This window comes from Clinocottus analis, unplaced genomic scaffold (assembly GCF_023055335.1).
Source record: "Clinocottus analis isolate CAN_PGR_092001 unplaced genomic scaffold, fCliAna1.0.p SCAF_4, whole genome shotgun sequence".
NCBI classification, from domain to species: Eukaryota; Metazoa; Chordata; class Actinopteri; order Perciformes; family Cottidae; genus Clinocottus; species Clinocottus analis.
Window position 1 is genome coordinate 8,417,607 of NW_027176153.1, and position 22,199 is coordinate 8,439,805.

The 22,199-nt window shown below is 44.6% G+C and overlaps 1 protein-coding gene across 3 annotated transcripts; it reads right to left on the reverse strand.

The window, feature by feature from the left end:
- Positions 1 to 1,740: 1,740 nt before the first annotated feature.
- Positions 1,741 to 22,019, reverse strand: tti1 (TELO2 interacting protein 1). Of its 3 annotated transcripts, none has more exons than XM_068597388.1 (14): positions 21,900 to 22,019; positions 20,490 to 21,249; positions 19,054 to 19,391; positions 18,659 to 18,950; positions 17,665 to 17,842; positions 16,909 to 17,201; positions 14,708 to 15,124; positions 13,584 to 13,743; positions 13,154 to 13,315; positions 12,820 to 12,968; positions 11,484 to 11,624; positions 10,475 to 10,679; positions 4,863 to 4,950; positions 1,741 to 2,986 (listed from the first exon to the last, which is right to left on the reverse strand). In XM_068597388.1, exons 2-14 carry the CDS (start codon positions 21,213 to 21,215, stop codon positions 2,794 to 2,796), a joined length of 3,342 nt encoding a protein of 1,113 aa, XP_068453489.1. In that variant the 5' UTR covers positions 21,216 to 21,249; positions 21,900 to 22,019; the 3' UTR covers positions 1,741 to 2,793. The 3 variants fall into 3 exon arrangements, with proteins under 3 accessions (XP_068453489.1, XP_068453488.1, XP_068453490.1); XM_068597387.1 differs by having other exon boundaries at positions 12,820 to 12,971; XM_068597389.1 differs by lacking the exons at positions 1,741 to 2,986; positions 4,863 to 4,950 and having other exon boundaries at positions 10,581 to 10,679; positions 11,471 to 11,624; positions 12,820 to 12,971.
- Positions 22,020 to 22,199: the final 180 nt, after the last annotated feature.

Below are 22,199 nucleotides of genomic sequence, written 5' to 3' on the forward strand. Positions count from 1 at the left end.
TAGTACTCAAGCGGTGTCTCCCAAAACTTCTGTGCCGTGTGAAGTGAGAGGAAGATGTTAGTTGTTAGTGAAACACTGAACTGGGTCGTCCACACTGCCTCAAAAAACACAGCCTGTGTCTCATGGCCATGCGGGTGAGAGGGGGGGGTGTTATCCATCAGACCAACTGCAGCCAACTGGTATCGCTGGACTGCGAGGATGCTTTACTGGACAGAGGAGTGACCAGTGGGATTGTTTTTTTCTTTTCTTTTGCAAAGAGTAACTTTGATTTGATGTTTTGTAAAGAAGAGATCACTGTAAAGAAAAAAAAAAGAAAGAGGTCTAATGTACATTTCTTCTCGAATGTTCGGTCTCACACTAAGTGTATGGCTTTATCAAATGAAATAAATTCTATATGAAACATCGGCGTACGCGTTTGCATTAATTTAGCGACGTGATTGCGAAGAAGAACACGCTTGTATTTCATTTAGACCCTCCTGGCTAATCTCAGTATATTCATATCTAAAGGGTTACTCGGGGTGTTTGTACAGTGCTACGTCAGCTATGGTTTACCTTCAGGCCCCCTGCTGTGTGTGTGTGTGTGTGTGTGTGTGTGTGTGTGCATCAAGGAGAAGCAGTATTAGGCCGTTGCCTGTGTGTAATAGGTGCTACCAAAGCCCCCCTCCCTTTGCTGCTGATGACTAATGGTGCTATTGTCAGCAGTGGCAGCAGGATAAATAGCAACAGCGCAGCATGAGATAAAGAAGGCGCCGCGCCGCGCTCGCTAGCATTAAGCCCGACCAGCTAAATACAAAACACGTGGCACTCTTGTTCCACGCGGGAAGGCTCGCACATTCATTATGGCGGCCTTCTCCCGTCAGCGGGGTGATGCGATAACGGAGGGGGCTTCCTGTTCCCTTCATTCAAAGCTCCCTAGAATCCCTGTAGGGCTCCAAATGATAACCGGTACAATGATAGATGGGCCACTATCCCTGTCATGAGGCGTTCAATTCCCCCCGTAGTTACACAACCTGGTGCACCCAGCCCGCCTTCCAGATGACGCATCCTCTGCCGAAGGCATATGGGATGTGGGAGACAGGATAGCTCGAGGGTTAGTGAGGGCATCTCCTAATGGGGCAGAGTTACTCCATCTTTTTTTTTTATGATACAGCACCATAGTATTCCTAAAGGATGAGTCAGGTTATACACTCTTCTTATGACAAGCTAATTCCACGAAGAGATCACGACCATCAATGCGTCAGCACATCTCTCAAAGCGTCCTGACTTTCCCACACTTAACCCCTCGCCCACTGGCTCCTACTGAATGTGTAACTTTAAAAACTTGTCATTTGGTTTTGGTTTGAATAGGTTTTTTGACAATATCGTAGCTCTAAGTATAGAATGATACCAGCCTCATCCTTTACGCTAAAGACTCCATCTAGAGGAAGTGAACTAGGTACTTAGGCCTGCAGCATCCATCCATAAACACTAAACGGGAAACCAAAAACACACTGTGAAAAGATAAAAGACAAAAACACAGACGACTCCTGTTCCAGACGATGTCATAGAAGCGGCCTGTAGCCCCGCCCTAAAGTATACCCCGCTTTATGGTCTGTTTGACTCTAAATGGACCGTTATTTACTAAATGAACATCGTGAAGTGTTGGAGACTTAAAACTACAGATTGATAACATGGACTCATGTTTACAACGTTGTAAACATGAGTTCATGTTCTCAATCAAGAGAGAAGTAGAGTCATTTCTATAGACTTCTATACAAGCAGAATTAAGTTTTAAACCAGAGGAGTCGCCCCCTGATGGCCATCCGAGAGAATGCAGGTTTAAAGTCACGTCAGGTGAGAGACAGCTTTAGATGTATCACCTAAACCTGCAAAAGAGGTTTTTTTTTCTTCTTATTCTTCATTTGTAGTCTTCAACCAAACCGATGCTGACTCAGGTGTCATTGCTTGAAGGCATCAGACTTCACAGCGCTCCCTCTGGAGCCACAAAAGGCTTTATACACCTTTCTTCACATATTCAGTCGTACTCTCCAAGACCTGTCAGCAGTCTTTGAAGTGTGAAAGCGGTGAAGTTCCCCGTTAAGGACTTTAAAGCACAAAGATCATCAATCTGGCCAGACGTTTGAGCTTTTCCGTACTTGGGTGCGAAAGTTTTACGTTTTAATTGACACCGGTAACATCTGAGGCTCGATACCCGGCCTGCTTTCAACGTTTGACTGCAACATGACAAAGTGTTTTAAATAACTGGAGCATGTGATGATGATTTTGATTAAGATTGTTTCAGGGTGACAAAAAAAAAAGCGTTCTATCTAGGTCATCAACAATCTGTAAAAACAATTTTAAAAAAAGTCCCTGAATTACTCGGAAACATCAGTTTGAATAATTCAGACCATCAGGGCAGTTCCAAGTAGGAATAAAATACTTCTTGAGGAAACAGAGGAATACAACATTTGCATACAGTGTATGTCTATGCCTTCGCATGGAATGAAAAACATCTGCGCTGTGCCTGCATTTCTCCTCATGTAGGAGAGCTGATGGATAATTCCTGGTCCCTACATCTGCAGCAGAAGAGGCAACAGCAGCAGATAATATGCTTCATTGATATTTTTCCTTTTGCACCTCGCTGCTTATCAGAGTTCTGTAGAGCGGGGAAGGTTATCGCGGCCCTATCTGATGGCCGACTGTCATGGCACAACTGTCAGATTTGTTCTTTCAGGGAAACGGCTTGTTCGCGTTGCTGGTTCAACAGGCCGTCCGTGTGAGGCGCGAATCGATCGCGTCGATCGCCGGCTCGTTTCAGCTCTCGCCAAACTCCTCCCTCAGCAGTTTCAGCACGTTGTCGGAGTACTCGTCCCTCGGTCGACCCATTCCGCTCAGGTGCACCGGGTGGAGGTCCGGGTGGGGCGGGGCGTAGAGGGACGGGCAGTGCAGCTCGTTCAGAGTAAACCAGAAGGCATCCGGATCCACCTGGATCAAGTGTTGGAAAACGCTGTGGGGAGGATCGGAAGATGCAAAGGGAAGAGGATTACCTCTGGGCTAACACACACTACCGGTCAAACGTTTGGAGACACCCATACAAATGTTTTGTTTCTTCTCAAGTTTGCGCATGGAATAGCCTTCACTTCTACGAACACGAGTTTCACATGAAAGTTCTCTTTTTTCTGGCCATTTGGAGAGTACGATCAAACCCACAGAAGCGATGCTGCAGGTACTCGACTTGCTCAAAGGAAGGCCAGTTTTATACCTTCTCTCACCAGCAGAAGTGTTTTCTGCTGGTGAGAGCAAACACAGTGCACCATTAGACCTCTGGAGGGATGTGGAGTTGCTGGAAATGGGCCATTATACCTATGTAGATATTTCATTAACAACCAGACGTTTCCACATAGAATAGTCATTTACCACATTAACAATGTGTAGAGTGTATTTCTGATTCATTTAATGTTATATTCATTGAAAAAAACAGTGCTTTTCTTTGAAAAATAAGGACATTTCTAAGTGACCCTAAACTTTTGAACGGTAGTATATAAATAAATAAATATATACCAGTGGCGGGCCGTCAGGGCCAGCTAGGCCTTCTCTGCTGGCCTAAACAGAATCACAAAGTCATAGCCATATTAAATTATAATTTAAAAAATACAAATATTAATGTTTTTTTTTTTCTATCATAAAAAGTTTGATCTATTCCATAATGTCATTGTTTGTTGCTATCAGCTGTTAAACTCTACAGCTGGCGTATTGAGCATTTTCACAGCCAGCCACTGATATATACAAATATTAATATATGTATGCCGTGCGTGCGTTGCTTCCCACAGGGCTTCCATACACAGTGGGTCTAATATAAAAGTAATGACAGAATGGCGTTCCCAATAAATGGCCCGCATATTCATGACATTTACAAGAACAGCCACCGCTTGGTTTCAGGTTTACTACGAGCTGCGAGTAAATCCATCAGAGTATGGTCTTGAATCGTGTTCCACCCAGGAACATGAACTGTGTACAGCAGCCGGATGAAAGACTTGTTTTCATGCGGATGCGTTTTAATTGTATCGCACGGCTCAGACACTTAAATGTGCAAAAGCTAGATTCAGCACCATGGACAGCGCCTGATCGCAGGCGCACACTCATATCAAAGAAACTCATCTGTATCTTAAGTAAAGCTTAAAGCATAAGATGAATAATCAATCATCAGAAAATGTACTGACGGCAATATTGATAAAAAATGGAATAATAATTAATAAGTCCCACTCTTTCCCTGTTCCAACAGATACGACTCGAAGTTTGAAGAAATCACCTAGCAATTCAGGAAATTGGCATCTTTCACAATATCTTTACAATTTACAGACCAAACGATATAAAACAATTAAAAAAATTGGCACAGTAGTAGATAATGAAATGAACAATTAGTTGCAGCAGCAGCCTCAAAGACCTGACGCCGTATCGGTGGTGCGCTGTAGACATGAGCTGTGATCGAGGGCCCACGAGGGACCTCGACTTTTGGATTGGGCCGCACAGGATTTTTGTTGTGCAACAGGACGCACGTGCACACGCGATACATATCTTTGCCACAAGTTTTCCCCCCTAATTCGCTGCTGATCAACAGTTGGTGGCAGTAATGCGGAAAAACACACCAGCTTTATTTCCTCGATCTCATGAGGGAGGAAGTGGACTCAATCATGAGGCCTCAAAGATCCACACAGTTTGTTTGTTGGAAATAGTGCACATGACTTTAGTGTGGCACCTTTAACGTGTAGCGTTCGCGCATTGAAGCTCGTCCAGTCCTACTGACTGTATCCACTGATATCATTTAATCCATAACAGTACTATATGTAAACTGTAATACACAGCATTAAGAAGGAAGGACTCACCTTCTGCCGGCCTCTTGCAGTCTGATTGGTTGCCGGCAGCTCAGGTAGGGCAGGCAGGCCTCGCAAACAGTGTCCAGGTCGGCCTCACCTGAGAAACACAAACACGGCAGCGTTACAGCGTTTCCTCCTCGGCATCGTCTTTGAGGGAGAACCCGATCGTAAAATACATAGAGTCGTCAGAAGGAAAACACATGATCACAGCGGGACACAAATCGGCCGCTGTCGATATCATCTTCCTAGACCGCTTTCCTGAAATCCACACGGGCAAAAACTCGAGATTTTATCACAGCTCGCGGCACACGGCGTCGCTTGGTGAGGTGGCAGATAGCGAATGGAGGAGGAAGAGGAAGGAAAGAGGATGAAAGAGAGAAGGGAGGAGAGAAGAAAACTAAAAAAAAAAAAAATAGATCTCGCATGGACTTTACCTTTTCTGACTCCTAACGAGCTGAGAGAAACTGCTGAGATGGCCGAGGAAAAGAAATTTCACAGCAAGCCATTTCCACATCTCTGGATTTCACACATCCCCCCCTTTTTGAGGAGTGTGTGTGAAAATGGCTACCTCCCCCCCCCCCCCCCCCCCCATTCGTTATCTCTACCTTTCATAGCCTCGCCAGCTCCTGCTCCCTGCATCCACATGACTTCTCTCCACTCTTTCATCTCCTCTCTCTCTCTTCCCAGCAGACATTTAGTGATTCCCTAAGCCGTGAACTGGGCTGCCTTTCAAGCCTCATTTCAAAACAGGTCTCTCCTTCCCTCCCTCCCTCCCTCTCCCTGCTTTCCCCCTGCTTGCCGATTCAACCCACACTCGGCTTGAGCCGGGCCTGCTCGCTGTGCGTCGAGAATAAAAGTAGCGGTGCACATTTCAGAGTTAAATGCGATTATTCAGCGGCCGCTTTCATCCCCCTCTTTTCTTCCTCTTGTTTTCCCGGTGCTGCACTCGTGGCCTGTCGCCTTTTGTAGAATCGAGGGTGCTTCGGAGGGAAAGCAGAGGAGTGAGAAAGACTCAAAAGGGAGGAAGTGGGGGCCAGGTGCTGTCGAGATTTTCCGCGCCGAATGAACCGCGGGGTGGAATTGGAGCTGAAGCTGGAACTGCCGGGGCCGGAAAGCATTATTTGCTTCAGTCAATCTGTGTTTCTGTCTTTCTCTTCCTGTGACTGAGGCTCGGTAATTGGCTTGCTGCAGGCGTCCCAGAGGTAAGCTGGAGCCAGAATCGGTATTCACACGAGAAAAAGGCTGCAGCCGCCGACTCTTCCCTCTCCTGCTCTTTCATTCCCTCCCTCTCAGACTCTGACGCTCTCTTTCTTTTTCTCTTTACTTGATTACATTTCGGGCATTTTCACGTTGAACCCGAACCATTTGAAGCGATATAATAATGTGGTGGTCGCGCGATGGATCGAGGCCGCCGTACTGGGCGACCTCTTCATGCACGATTACGCCACGTCTATCTGTCAAAATCAACCGCACGCCGGCGCCAAGAGCGGAAGGAAAGAAGAAGAAAAAAAAACCCCTCGATGACCCTCGGAGACTTTCCATTTTGACGCTAATTAAATCCCGGTGTCATGTATAGACGCTGGCGAGGAAAGGCTGTCCAGAGATGGACAGAGAGGGCACTGATTTGAAATTGTTACGCTGTAAACTGTCTCCCACTCAGCAGCGAGGCAGCGGCCTGTCCACGCAGAGGAGGCTGGGTCTGTCCTCTCCTTTTCGATGTGTCGGTCGGGACACAAGGTCGTTTACTACCAGCGCCCGGTAGTAACCCGCCTGCAGCGTGGTTTTCTGTTGGTCCTATGTTTTTGAGATTTTAAAACGCGGTACCTCAATCGATCCTGAAAAAAAGCAACCTGTGTCACCGTCAGACTGCTCACGTCCCGCGCAATGGCCATAAAGTTTATGAGCGTCTGAGGAACTCTGGTGAAGGACAGAGGACGGGCATCCTGATATTCCTGTTTGGGCACCAAAGGCTAGTTAAAAAAATAGAAACATGGACCAAAATATTGAGTTCATAGACTGTGGTAGATTGTCTTAATGTGACTTCATCACACAGCTAATAAAACAACATTTAAGAAAGTTTTTCATTGGCGTTTGACTTGCACACAGATTTGGTGGCAGAACCTAAAGCAGACAGTGTGAGGTCATCGCCTATAAGATTTGGCTTTGGAAGTTACTGACGAGCAAACCCACGTCGCTCTGTTTCTCCTGTTTCAGTCCACACTCGGCGGCTTTTATTTCCTCTTTGTTGGATTTACACTTCCGTGTCTCATTGTACGTGAATCACAATGGCTAAAAAGTTCGTAAAGTAAAAGACGTTTGTCTCCCAGAAATAAAGAAAAAGAATAATTCTGTCGTGATTGTTTTCACCCTGATTTTGTTTGCAATGCTGCGTCAGCATCAAAGCGAGAACCCGGTGAGCCGTACCAAACCAAACGGTGGACTGAACGTCTCGTTGCACTGGTTCTGGCTGCTGCTGTGGTTCATTTATTATTTCCTCTCATGTGGGAACCGGGGAGGAGCGGAGAGCGGCTGCCTGAAGGGATGCGGAATATTGTTACAAGGCCTAAAGCCTCCCTGAACACTTTACGAAGGCATGTATTTGTTTTTAATGACGGAAAGGTGAGCGCTATAACCTCAAATGCAGGCGGCTTTATTAGTGTAGTGATGATAATGTTCATAATATTTTCGTTCTAGACGGAAGTGGAAGTACTTTTTGGTGTTATCGTTACGTAAGAACAACTGAGAGTCCCACGACAAAGAGAGATGAATTCATATTTTCAGCCAAGTCCAGTGCTTTGCTTTTATTTTTGGGCTCACTTGAGGGCAGTGGAACGAGCTGAAAACAACAACAACAACATGATGGGCGAGCAGCATGCAGCGGGTATTTCTTTTACTCACAGTCAAAAGTTGTTGAGAGCTTCATTTAGGAGTCGGGAAAGTAAAAACGATGGATTGGAAGGATACATAGTGTTTTGATCCTTATTTAAGGATAACATGATATCTATATCTACATATATATATCTACATATCAGTGCATCTTTATGCATCTTTCTTTGTTGAATATTTTGAACTTGTAGGAAAGTCTTGAATTGAAACAACTGTTGTAAGCCTGGCATGTTGCCACGGTTACACCGTTTGAGGTGTGCGTGTGAATACTCAGAAGAGCGATTCAACCCAAACTAAGATGCTTTTCTTCATTTCATATTCCTACCGGCGTTCCTTGAGGGATCTGACTTCCTCCGGAGCCGACTCGCGCGTGACGCATGTTTCTCTGCTGTTGGAGATGTGCAGGCTCTGCATCTTTTCTCTGCACCTCGGGGCGCTCGAGGCGCCGTCTGCAGGGCGCTCCGTGGCGAGTGCTCGGAGAGCAAAAAGCGTCCACTGCCGCCTACTCGTCCCGCTCAAGTGAGCATTCATCTCAGAGATCGTGTTTGAATATATTTTTATTTCTGCCTGTGTTTATATATACACGGGTCTGTTTAGCACATTACACTGTAATGTAATGTTTCTTGGCTTTTGTAGGAGTAAGATTCAATGTTGCCTTTATTGGGTTTTTTTTAAAGTGGAAAAATTAAATTAAACAGCCACATCTGCATATTAAAATTTTCCCTGAGCTTTTGTATTGCTACACATATTTCCTCCTGCGGGAAGAGAGTGATCACTGCAGTTTGCAGGGTCTCGTTCAGAATAAGCTTCACAGAAAACAAATAGTCGACGGATCTTACAGCTGCTGTTTGCACTGGAAATAATATTTTTTTTAAATCACATTACATAAAAAAGAAGAGATATATATATATTTTCCTCATGCACTGCAGTGCGGTCACCGCGAGCTCCGCTTGTCGGCCTTGGGAGTCACGGAGGGGGCTTCCTTGTTTCCCATTCGTCGGCAGGAAAGGTGCAACATGTGGGAGCGCGGCGTCGCCGGGCTTCACGCGCCTCTGTGTGCAGGTTGTGGACCGGACTGGAGATACCACCACTCCACAAACGGCACGTCCGTGCCCTGCGCTCAAAATACATCTGCTTATGCTTACGTGCTTCTCTTGCATTATTTATTTGATCAGAATTACAGCTATCTCTTAAAAAAATAATGATCCCTGTGATTCAGTTGTATTAAACGTCTGTGTGCTTTGTCTGCCGGAGCCCCATCAGCTACTTCATGCAAGCTCACTGTCCTTGGGAAGCACAAGTGATTATGATCACCACTTCATGAATGAGAACAGTATTTTCTATCTCCTCCTCATCACTGATTGCAACTACCTTGTTTGGGAAAAAAAACAAAACTCAAAAACCCACGTATCCACTTAAAACTGCAGACGCACCGATACAGAGATGAAGAGAAGTCCCAGGGCGCATTAGGATGCTTTTGGTTTCACTACGAGCACTGCGTTTCCTCTCGAGTATTCAGCAGTGTCGGAGCAACCTGAAGCCAGTGCCGGGGACGACTCTGTCTAATGAATGTGAGGATCGATGAACAATTAGACAAGCAGCTCGTTATGATATCACTGTGACACACTGGGCCACCTACTGACATGACACTGAAGATGTGCAACGCACAAAATACAACACTGTTAAAAAAAACAAAAACATTACTTGTTGGAATAAATTAATGAAATGTTCTCCTTTCCTGCAGCGTCGTGGTTTGTCAGTGGCGGTGCAGATTTCCCTGCGTTTATTGCTGTGTTGCGGCGAGCTGCAGCTCGAGGGAGAGAAGCGTTTGCTCGCGGCGGTTATCGAGAGAGCAACTGAGGATTTGGCACATCCCCCGCCGGCCATGGTCCGTGTGTTTAAAGTCATTAAAATATGTTCAATTCAAGGCTGAAGGCCCTTTTTAAGTTGCCGCGTTCCGTTGAGAGTTTTGTGGAAGTGGCACGTATAATTGTGCCACATAATAAGAATATAATAAACATATAATTGCTCGACAAATGAAGGCTGACAAAAGCGATACTGATCTGACAAGCCAATGACAAATGATCGGAACAGCGCACAGAGCGTCGTCAAGGCCGCTGCCTCGTCACAAATGCGAAAGAGAGAGAGAGAGAGAGAGAGAGAGAGAGAGAGAGAGAGAGAGAGAGAGAGAGAGAGAGAGACGACCACCAAAACCAAGATTCCTTGAACGGTATCAATAAATAATAAATGGATTACAATTTCAAATTGTCCTCATCAAATTCTTACAATGCAACACTGGAATGTGTCTTTATCTCTTTTTAATAGGACAGAGCAGGGAAATGTAGATAAACAAACTCCTGCCTGTTTTTCTTACTGTTGTACAAGACTGCCACCTGGTGGTGAAGACACAAATAGCCACTGTGCCCTGAGTGTGTTTGTGACAGAGTCTTTGTCAGAGTTTTGGAAATGATGTGGCCATAATAGGAGGATGCACCCATTCCAATATAAAATGAAGGCTACATTTTTTTATTAGATAAAACAGAAATGAATCAATAGCTATTTGGGGGGAGTTATGAGCAGGAACGATGTCTTTGCAAAACACAGACACGTGCAACGTCAAAGTCTTTCCATGACAGATTTGTTAGCGTCATGCCTGTACAGAGGGAACACTTGCTATGCTATGGGTCATGTAAATATGCTGTGTTGTCTGTGCGGCATGCGTTTAGGTCTCTCACCCAGATCCAGCCTCTGGCACAGGGAGCCCAGCCCCCTCAGCACGGCCAGCTGCAGCTTGTAGGCCAGCGTGTGCGCGTAGACGGGTCCGGCCTTGGCGCTGACCGGAGCCTGCCGCACCAGCGAGGCGCTCAGCTTAGGCAGAACCTCTTTGGACACCCGCCTCCTCAGGAAGTCTCCGCATGTCTCACCCAGCGTGCACAGCACCTGGCAGAGAGAGAGAGAGAGAGAGAGAGAGAGAGAGAGAGGCAGCATGTAAAGTACGTACGTCCGAAGCAAGTTGCTACACATACACACTGTATTATATGCCACATTGCTGATGACCATAACGCGGTTTGACAGCGGCCAGCGACGAGTACACGACAATTTACGGAGCATTTATGTCAGATTCTGTCAAGTCATCAGGGAAAGAAAGATGCGAAACTAGCCCAACTAAAGACGCGGTGTGACAAGAAGACTAATCCAGAATGACAGGAGAATCAATTGACACCTGTACTTTAGAGAAATGATCACACACGACTGTGATCTTCATTCATCGGGGAGGAAGGTAGAGAGATATTTTCATCCGATCGTTCTCTGAAATTGTTTGAAAAAGCCAGTTCTGGGATGATAATTTAATGACTTCCCTGTCTGGTTATCTCACAGTGATTAGACTTTTTCTTCTTCACAGAATTACAAAGTAACCGTTCAAAAACAAAAAATGTTTCACGGAATTAATAATTATGAAATAGCCTGTCAAACGTAACTGTTACAGCCGCTTCACAGTGAATTTAGACAACTCTGGTGCCTAAAAGCACAACTTTGTATTGATTCAATGCACGCACATGTTAATATACAAGATATTTAAATTAAGTCAACAATGCAGCCAGACCTGTTTAGTTGCTGCACATAAACATAACATTATGCAAAACAACAATAAACATCATAGGTGTTTAGATGAAAAATAACTTTCAGGAAAAGGTGATTTTATCTGCAACTAGGTGAATGGAAAGACGGACTTGTTTCACGCACCCTGAAGGCTCGGAGGACCGCTAACGGGTCGTCGGCTGTGAGCCTCTGGAGGAGGGCGGGCCAGCAGCGATGGGCCATCGGCAGCAGTTCGTCTTCCCTCTCGCTCAGAACACACACGCAGAGCTCCAGCACGTCCAGAACCTGAGGGCAAACACCCGTTGTAGATGTGGTTGGACACAGACTGCAACAACGACACGTACATCTGCACCGGTGACGCAACACAGCCTCTGTCGGCTCCTCAGTAACAATCATTCAAACATACTTATTTCTCTACTGTGTGACTTGCCTGTTTCAGCTGAACGCTGCAGTGGGGTTGCTTTCATTTCTGTTCTCACACCTAAGAGATTGATTCATCACGTGTTTCAGCATTGTAGGGTCATGCTGGCCAGCGTCCATGCGTTCACGGCAGCAACGCGCATGTTAGCCACCTAAATGAATCAATACCAGTTTAAGTGCAACACTATATTTAGAATACTTTCCAACAAGGAACTGAGATGAAAGTGAATTTTATATCAATACTGTTTTGGCAATGTAGTCTGGTGGCATTAAAGAGAGCATAAATAAGTTTCACTTTTAGTTGTTGGAAAGGGTTGTCTGACGGCAAGACAAAGCCGTGAAAATATTCTAAATATAGCGCTCACTTAAACGGATATTGATTTCTTTTTAATACTTTTTCTTTCAGGTGGTACAATACTTTTTGCTGCTGCTGCCGTCTCCGTACTCCCGTCTGTTTCTCCAAACTTCAAACAATATCACAGTTCTGTATCGGACCTTCATGGTGGTATGATGTGTGGCCGGGATGTTTATAATGCAAGCTTCATCTAAAGCAGAGGTGTCAAACTAATTTTAGTTGACGCTGCCACATGCTGCCCATTTTGATCTCAAGTGGGTGCGACCAGTAAAATCATAGCATAATAACGCATACAAAACGACAATATTTCTCTATGTTTAAAGCGTTGGTGAAGGTTTTTGGATGATGAACCTTATTTTAAGGTCTTTCTACAATAAACTAGAAACATAAGGACCAAAAATTCAGCCCACTGTTTATCTGCCTGGGCTCTCCTCTGCAGATTCCCTCGCTTTGTGACACGTTTGTGACGCCACTTTCATGACGTGATCCATTTTTAACGCCTTGCAACACAATACATCGCGGTTAAAAATACAACAACAAAACGTCCAAAAACATTATTCTCCATTTGGAGTTGGTACGTTCTCTCTGAATTTTTTGTTCTTATTTTAATCATTGATGGTGCACGGACCCCCCTTGACGGTCCGGATCAGTATGTTTGACACCCCTGCTCTAAACCAACGCTCCCCTCCCCACCAAGGACGCTACCTTAAGCCGGAGCCGGAGACTCGGGTCGGACAGCAGGTGAATGCAGCGCTCCATGACATCTTTAGTGATGCAGAGGTGGGCGGGAAGCTCTGCTTTCACATCCGGACCGTCAACATCTTCCCCATCCTCACACTGTGTGGGAGGCGGGACTTCTGGAGAGACAGTGACGGTCAGACAGAGCACCTGATGTTGTTGTGGGCTTTTATAGTTCACATTGTGTCGTTATTCACGTGGCTGATTCCATGTAATATGACCTCGACAACAATAAGAAACATACACTACAACGAAATATCATTTCCAGCTGTGTCCTCATACAGACGATGCAATGCATTACCAAGGTCTTCTGGGTCGTCCTCCTCTATTCCGATGCCCTCTGCCAGCTCTTTCTGTTTGCGGAGATCAAGCAGGAACTGGCGGATGTCGAGGACTTCCTCAGGAGGGGCTGTGTGTTTGGGTCTGGCAGACTCATGGGTCCTAGTGGAGGGGAACCACCTCGCTAAAGGAAGAACAGTAACAAGACCAGGGTGGGTTAGTGACGCATAAGCGTTAATATGCAAGATCCTTATCCTTTTATTTTGGTCATCCGAAAGAGATCACCTGTCAATAAAATGTTTGGACTATTACTGAATTGAATGCTTCAGTAAAGTGTGGTATATGGTGTGTGCGGGTATCATGGTAGCATCATGTACGCAATGTGCTAAATCCCTCCTTTTTCCACCCTCACCACGTGAGATTGTGAGTTGCAGTCCCTTGTGAAATCTCACCCAGTGCCTTCATTAGCGCGTGCAGCACAGAGCAGAACAGAGCGGCCTTGTGGTCGTAGCTGAGATCCAGAGCCGCCAGCACATCCTGAACGATGTCCCCAACCAGAGGCAGCAGGCTGCAGTCGGAGTGAGTCAACATCACCGTCAACACCCGTGGAGCCTGGCCAAGGAGACAGGAACACGATGAAGCGCATGTTCAGCACAGACTTTAACTTTAACCCCAATGACCTGTGACCTCATGGGACTTTAGCGTTTTGACTTAGAAAGCCCCTGCAAGCCAGAAATGTATGTTTGAGTTGTGTCATAGGAATAACGTAAGATACCAAACCTGATCATTTTGCTGTTTGTCTGAAACCAATAAATCAATAGAAGCATTTATTATTATTGTTAATTTAATTTTGTGTTACACTATTTGGACAAAATGGCCTTACATTTAGTGATGAATTAGAGTCTGTAACACAAAGTATAGGACTTCATTTTGAATCTTGAGACTTACTTGTGAATTTAAACAAAAGTCCCAAGTCTGAACACCCCGGGAAAGTGTGGATGAATTTATTGTACAAACCAATGAAACTATATTCATGAGAAAATGAAATAAAAATGAAATGAATCGCCAAGTATTCTGATAGTGGATTCATTGTTTAAGTAATCAATCAAGGACAAATTCCAAATATTGTTGTTACCGTTTCGTACATTGAACATTCGTGTTTTGGACTTTAGGTTGCACAAAACAGGATTTCATCTTCTTCAACTTATAGCCTTTGATTTTAACTATTTTGTTACATTCCATAGACTAAACAAAAACTCAATTACAAAAAGTTTAAAAAAAAAAAAAAACCTCTAAATTTATATTCAATAATTCTTAGTTGCCACAATACTAATTTGCACAACCGTATCCGCTCGTGAAATGTTACAGTGTATTTTGATAAAACTATAAAATGCACTAACTTTTTGTAACCTTTTCTTGTTTATATTTGTACCTTTAGAGAATATCATCATCTTACTAAACGTCCTGTGGACACTTCCTTTCCTAAATTGTCTCTCTGTCCTTAGATTTGTATTTTCCCTCCTACCCCGGTGCCGCCGTGCCTTTCTAACAACGCACCAAAGCGTGGCCGTGTTACCTGTGGGTGCTGGCTGAGCCTCTGCAGATTAAGAGAGATGTCATTGAGCAGGTAGTCGGAGTTCTCATTGATCAGCTCCTTCAGGGAGCGGTAGCCACAAGCCTCACTGACGTCCCACATGGAGCCCAGCGCCGCTTGGCTGACCAGCAGCGACTCCTCCCCGGCTTTCTCCAGCACGGGGTACAGTGACGTCATCAAAAGGGGCCGAAAGTCCCGCCCCAGCGCCTGAGCAAAGCAGCCGATGCCCTCGAGTTGGATGCACAGCTGCCAGATGTTGCCGTTGAGCTGGTGGATTGCAGAGGTCGACGGCGAGGAGGCCGGCGAGCCAAATGAAGACGGAATCACGTGGAGAGAGTTTGCTTTGGTGTCGTTCACGTTATTGTTGGATATGGAGAGGAGTCCTGGCGGGCTGAGCAGCTACAGAAAGACAAAAGAGAAATGTCCTTATTATGCCTTCTTGAACTATCCAATAGTGTTTTAGTTTGTAGACATACAAATTTCAATATAAAGATCATGAAACACAGATTCAAGTCAATGCTGTTAAAGGTTCATTTAGAAGATAATGTTAACAATGTATTGTGTGAAGCACTGATTGTAAAGTGAGGGATTAAGGCAAAATTAAGGGGAAATATTTGGTCCGAGAATCTTGAAGGTACCATGTTGACCACTAGTTGGCGCTGTGGAACAGTGTTTTTTGTTTCAGTCCAGACAAAGATGATTTTTGAGGTTGTCGTAAAGTGCACGCTATTTAGGCTTAAAATTCTTACCTACACATGTTATTAGGTCTCAAGTATACAAAACAAGAACCGTCCATTTTACAAATAAAATACAATCTAGGAAACCTTTAATTCATCCAAAACACAGCAATATCACCATATTCCAACATCAAAAACCTTATTGAAATATTCCAAGAGACCCGCAACTCATAGTAGACTATTGTTTGACGTCCCTGTCCACGGTGAATGTAGCTCACATCATCACCAGTAACTGGCTGTTACCCGCTGTATGAGGGCAGACCACGTAAACACAGGAGATGTGCAGAACACTGATGTCAGCATTTACAGCTAACTGCCGGTAGTTTCTACCGGGTTCATATATCGAGTCTATAATGCTTCTTTTTTTAAACGTTTGACTTGAGGGAGAGCCCCACAGCAGTCTCTGCAGTGGCTAAACATTCTCTAACTGGTGTCTATTACTGCGCTTACAATCCTTTTCATTTGGGTGCTGTGCCTCCGGGTCACTTTTTTTGCTGACGAAGAGAAACTGAAAGTTTATCGACAAGGAGCACTCTGTTGGCCCGGAAAGTTTAGGGCAGTCACTTGAATCCTGGAACCTCTCCGCTTCGGTCTGTTTGGGCACATTTGTGGATATCTTTTTTTGTTCGGAGTGGAAGGATTTGATCGAACCTCAAGTGTGGAAAAAACTGTGCAATGCGGGCAGAGAAGGCTTGAAAATCATTCAGTGAATACAACATGAGATGTAAAAATTTGTCTCCATTCAAAGAGCGGGATTTCTAGCTGCTGTGATCGCTGCGGTTTCATACGACCGCTGTGGCTCGGTTGTCGCCCGAGGTCTCATTTTATCGGATGTTTTTTTTTTGTAAGCCGTCACAAAAGCTACAAATATTCTAAGTTCTTTTTCATTTGGACTTTGGGGGTAGTTTCACATTTTGGGAAATGCATTTTCTTGACGAGAGTATGATGAGAAGATTAATACCGCCCTTGTGTCTCTGCACTAAATATGAAGCTGCAGATTTCTTCACTTAGCATGAAGACGGGAAACAGGGGGAGGCAGCTAACCCGGCTAAAAGTCTAAAGTAAAATTGCCCACCTGGAGTGACTTCCTGGCCTTCTCTTATTGACTGGGTTTTTACATTTAGATTTTGGACAAAACCCCAGCTTGCTCTTTAAGCTAATTTCCTAATGGCTTTAGTTTAATACTTATGTTACATGTATACTACAAGTCATAAAGAAACAGGCTCCACAGTCATAATCAATAGAAGCCGGTGACGTAAGCTATAAACTGACAGTAACATGGCGCGTTACAAATCAGAGTTGAGCTGGGCTTGACTGTTTTTTCCGTGCCTCAATGAGACAGTAAAGAGTCAACCAATCATACTCATTGCTGCAGTTAGCCAGTTCCAGGTGCTATTTAAGGACAAATAAGTCACAGAGCCCTTGGGCAACACTGCGCAGGCTCACCTGCTGGTCCTGTCGGTCTCCCTCCGTCTCCTCACTGACAGTAATCAGGTGCCAGTTGTGCAGACTGGTGTATTCCTCCATGACGGAAGCCGCCGCCTCCTCGAGATCCTCCCGGCTGGCAGAGCGTCCCCGAACTTCAGTCTCCGGACCGTGGCCCTCTGCTGCCACGCCGATGCCTGCCGCGCCCCTGACAATCTCATTGAGCACCATGGCAGCCTGCTTCCTGTATGCGGAGGACCGCCGGTACAGATCCAGGAAGTGATCCGTCAGCAGGTAAATGTTGCCATAGTAACCTGGAGATGGTCAGAGGAGAAGTTACTTCGTGGAAGAGAGCTGTCACACAAAATGACAAATGTTAACCGAGTGGTAACATCGCAAAATAAAACAACGAACATATGATGCATTATGATTCATTAAACTTTTCAGTGTCTTATTAGAAATGAAAGCTCCACCTTGAACAGAAAGTAGAAACATTTAAAGCACATTGTGCTGATAATGCCTCTTTTACTTGAAGTAAACATTGGAACGCACAACGTTTACTGAGCGGTATTAGCAGTACCATTAATACTAATAATTCTATTGTTTAAAGTACTTTTTCTACCACTGCCAATGGCAACAATTTGAGTAGTAAAGCAAGACAATGTTTGCCTGGAACCCGCTGAGCTGAGGTGAATAATAGACGTTATTGGTATGCAGAGAGATAAGAAATGCACTGCTCATAATTGGCCTCGAGGTCCCGTGAAACAGCCCTCGTACCTAATGTCCGACAGATCTCCATGAGCGCGGCGAAGATCTTCCCGTCCGTGAAGTAGAGGAAATGCTTCCTCTGCGTGTGAGCAGCGTAGGAGTCCTTGGAGCCCGGGCTCGTCTCTATGGTAACCGCGGGACTCCTTTCCTCCACAATGCGAACGTCCATCACATCCAGCTCCAGCACCTGCAAAGGCACACAAGTCAGTAAACAATAACAAAAGACAAAGTTTGTCGACGCCTTAATGTAGTTTATGATCATGGGAGTTGTTGAGATCCTCACCATCGTTGCTCTGAGCTTCAGAATGTTTCTGACGACAAAAATCACAAACTAAGATCCTTAAAGTGTATCGTAAAAATGTGTCCTGAAACTAGATCATATGTCAAGTCAGGATGTGACACCTCTGACCAAATGAAACTGACCGTTGCCTTAAAATGAATGATTTCTCTCGGTTTGAAAACAGACTATATGACATAGGTAATTTAATGTGGAAAGGTTACTTAATATACTTGTAACTCCACTTGTCAATCACTACAACATGAACGCTGTATGTTGTACACAGTTATATTCTATAATAACTATATAATTAACTTATTAACATGAAATGTCATATTGTCACAACATTATATTGAAACTGCATTTTTGAGTTTTCGTGCATGTTTGATACAAAAAAACTACATTGTGAGTGTAAGCAATACACGTCATCTAGAAAATATACACAAAACTGGTATATAATAGAAATGAAGGCCTCTTTCTCAACAGTATTCTGGCATCAGTGAAGCAGCAGTGCGTGCCAGCACCAACGGGAGAACACACACTGCTGCTCCCTGCTGCGGATCCAATGCAGGTTTGTTTTCTACCTACGCATGTAAATATGTAGAAGCTCAGAACACAAGTATGGACCGGGAAAAAATCCCCCGAAACAACATTACTGGAGCCATGTTTCTTCCTGATTCCCATTCGAACAGAATATGAAGTATAACCTGACGGCTGACAGATCACCTGCATCAAGGCTTTGGAAATCCGCTCGAGGTGCGCGGCTGAGTTCAGCACCGCGGAGACCAGAGGTCCCAGGACTTTTAGATAACCCAGGAACACGTTAAGGACAAACAGCTTCTTCTGGTCATCGGAGGTCCTCATTAGTCTGGGCAGGGAGGTGGCCAAAGAGTGGAGATTCTCCGAAAGCACATCAGTGAAGGTCTGAGCATTGCTGCTGCTTTTACTAGTAATGTCACTGCCGCTGCTGCTACGCCTCTGACTCCTCTGCGATACCTCGCTGAGAACAACTTCACACCTAGAGGAGAGGACGGGGGACAGGAGAGAAGTTTCATTTAACGTCTTGCCATCGAGTTTGTCCTCAATCTACTAGTGTCTTCTCACTGAAGTGCAAATCAAACCTCTTTCTGACTCTGGGATCCTCGTCATTGACCGCTCCCACCAGTGCTTCCAGCAGTGGGCCCACACACTCTCCCAGTGACTGGCTACACCTGGCCAGCAGGTGGTTGTCCAGCTCCACCATCTCCAGTCGAACCCTCCAGTGCTGGTGCGACGAGGTGCAGGAGATGATCTTCCTCAGGAGGACGGACAGTTTCCCCGCCGTGCTCTCCGCCCACGCAGGTGTCCGGTGGACCATCAGCTGTGCGATTCTCCCCAGGTCCAACGAGGGAGTCTTCCCGGGCTCGCCGGTCTGAATCTGGGTGTCTTCCATGACAAGCCCCACGGTCCTGGACCAAACCTGAAGGACCAAAAAGAGTAAAAAAAGTCATGATTGTGCTGCATGAAGAAATCATTGCATTACATTTGTACAAGGATATGATCACTTTTTTTTTTAATAGTTCATTTTGTGTTCTTTTATATGTGATTAGCTTGCCATCAACATGCATCTGCTGGGTAACATGTTATCCCATATTAGATTTTTAAACAGCATTAAGAGTTCAATGCAAATCTAAACACAGGTCAGTATACTCGCTATAAATTTGGCTCGGCCTGGTAAGCTGTTTTTTTTTGCATTTCTCTATGTCCTGTCAGTAATTTGACGACAGGACATGTTTTTCATTTGCTCAAACAAATTAAACTTTATAAAGAAACAAGAAACACACAAAGTTTTCAGTCGAAACAAGGAGGCTTTCTGTAAATGTGAAAAAAGTACACTCAACAAGAATACTGCATTTCACCTTAAATGTTATATTGTATCTGTCGTTGTAGAAAAGCCCCTAAAAATCACTTTCCACTGCTATATTATACAGTACATTTCATATGTATAGAGTCGTATGATCAATGAAACATTACTGACTAAATGTCATCTAAAAAAAAAAAAATATATATATATATATATATATATGTATATATATATATATATATATATATATATATATATATATATATATATATATATATATATATATAAATATTTTTTAATCTACAGTTTATCAAATTTGCTGCTTTACTGTGGAATATTATCATTGCAACTTGTGATGGTTATTTTATTTTATTATCTGATCAATTAACAAGGGAAATAATCAACATATCATCAATGATAATTTGGGTAGATGACACAGCTGGGTGCATCTCCGACTACCAGCCGCTATTCTGTACTATTCTGTACGACAGGCTATAAGTCTATAGTCTATTCTGTATTCAAATATCCAGTCGACATATGGAATGCATTAAAAATTAACACAGTGCAACACAGTACTGGACACAAACCTGAGAGACGTCACCAGTTACACAATGAACAGCTTGTAACAAGTTATGCAGCAGTAAAATGATTTAAAGATGTATTTACTGTATTAGATCACACCAGAAATTATGAATGTATACAGAGATATGTTACCTTGATGGCCCCGATTGTGACTCCATGGCCTTGCCTTAGATCTCCTGTAATGATCCTGGCTACGGACACAGTGATCCCAGGTAGAAATGAAGCCATGGTGCTGCCTATCGCACATCTCTCAGAGGAGGACGGGACCACATGTTCCTGAGTGCAGTCACACTGCAGAGTCAATGCCCGGAGGCACTTCAGCGCTGCTGCCTGTAATTCTCGGGATTTCTCCTTCTCTGCTAAGGCCAGCAGCAACGATATTGCAGCTCCTAGTCCGGGCAGCATAATCGGTTCGAAGAGTTTGAAGACTATATCGCCGTAAGCAGCATGAAGCAGCGCGTCCAGGCACCTCAGCACAGCCGATTTCAGCTCCTCTGACGTATCCGCAGCTTTTCCAGGATCAGTTGGCGAGGACAGGCAGAGGCAAATCTCGGAGAGGAGGTCCCGGAGGGTCTCCCAGCTCTGGACACAGGTGTTCTCGAGGACATGGCTTACAGCCTCAACCACGGCCTGCACCAGTTTTTCATTCTTGGGCCCAGGGACCTTGAGGACAAAGCGAAGAGGGAAGAGGACGTATTCCTGGAGCTGCTGCAGTGTGGCATCGTCGACGTCTTTCACCTGGCCGCTCAGCGCCTCCACGTTGGTCACTGTGGGCGCTCGGGTGAGGAGGACACAAGCCGGGCGCAGGTAGGCAAATGCGATCTTGGGATCACTGATCTGAGCCATGATTGGCGGCATGACAGCAAGTGGCCACTTCAGTGAGGGGGTGGTGCTGAAAAAGAAATGTGAGATGTGAGAATTAGGTGAATAAAAAAGTACTGAAGGAGACAATGACATCAATGTATTCGTTTAGAGCTTATATATTGACCTAGTAAACAAAAAAAACGTCATTATATGGACAAAAACCGCAGGATCAGACAGCCAATGTCTGATTATTGACACTACCTCTGGCATCACTTACTAGTGAGGTAAACACTGAAGCTGCTTCTTAAATGTCAGAGTTGAACAAGGGAGTTCATTGTAACGTACTGAACAGCATGTCAGCATTATTGTTTTTTGATGATGGCTGTGGTCATGATGGTGTTTTATGTTGTTGTATTGCCCGAGACTCGATTCTGGAGCTGACGTTAAGTGTGTTGTACCAACCAGTATGAAGCTAGCTGCTGTATATGCAACGGTGTTTTGAGGGGCTTTTTAATTGTGACAATGTTGGAAGTTGAGTTAAGATGAGAAGCAGACACACGGTGACATGGTGTCGATGCAGTAGCAAGCAGAACAGCTTACGTTTAGGTTATAGCATCGATTTAAAGTCCAGTTAGTCAAAGTTACGAGCTAAGCTAGTTAGTTAGCTCAATGAAAACCAACGAGCATGCTGCTGAAGCTAAAGCAGAGGTTTTTGGCGCCAACAAACCGGTGGCCTACCTTCACATAAGTTCTGCTACGTGGAGCAATAAGTCAGTGGAAGAGGTTTCATTTTAAATGTAAAAAATATAATATTAAACTCTGGTGAAGTTGACGAATATTAGCTGGAGGGGACGTCATTATTCTGCGTCGATGGCGCGCACGTTCAACGTAGGGCAAACTAAGACGTCCGGGTTTAGGAGATGTATCTTCAAAATAAAAGAACATCACGTTTTTTAGTGAAAAAACGAAAAAGCTTTCAAGCGGGTGATGAACAGTGCTTTCCCCGTAGAAATGTATGAATCGTGCTACGTTAACGGA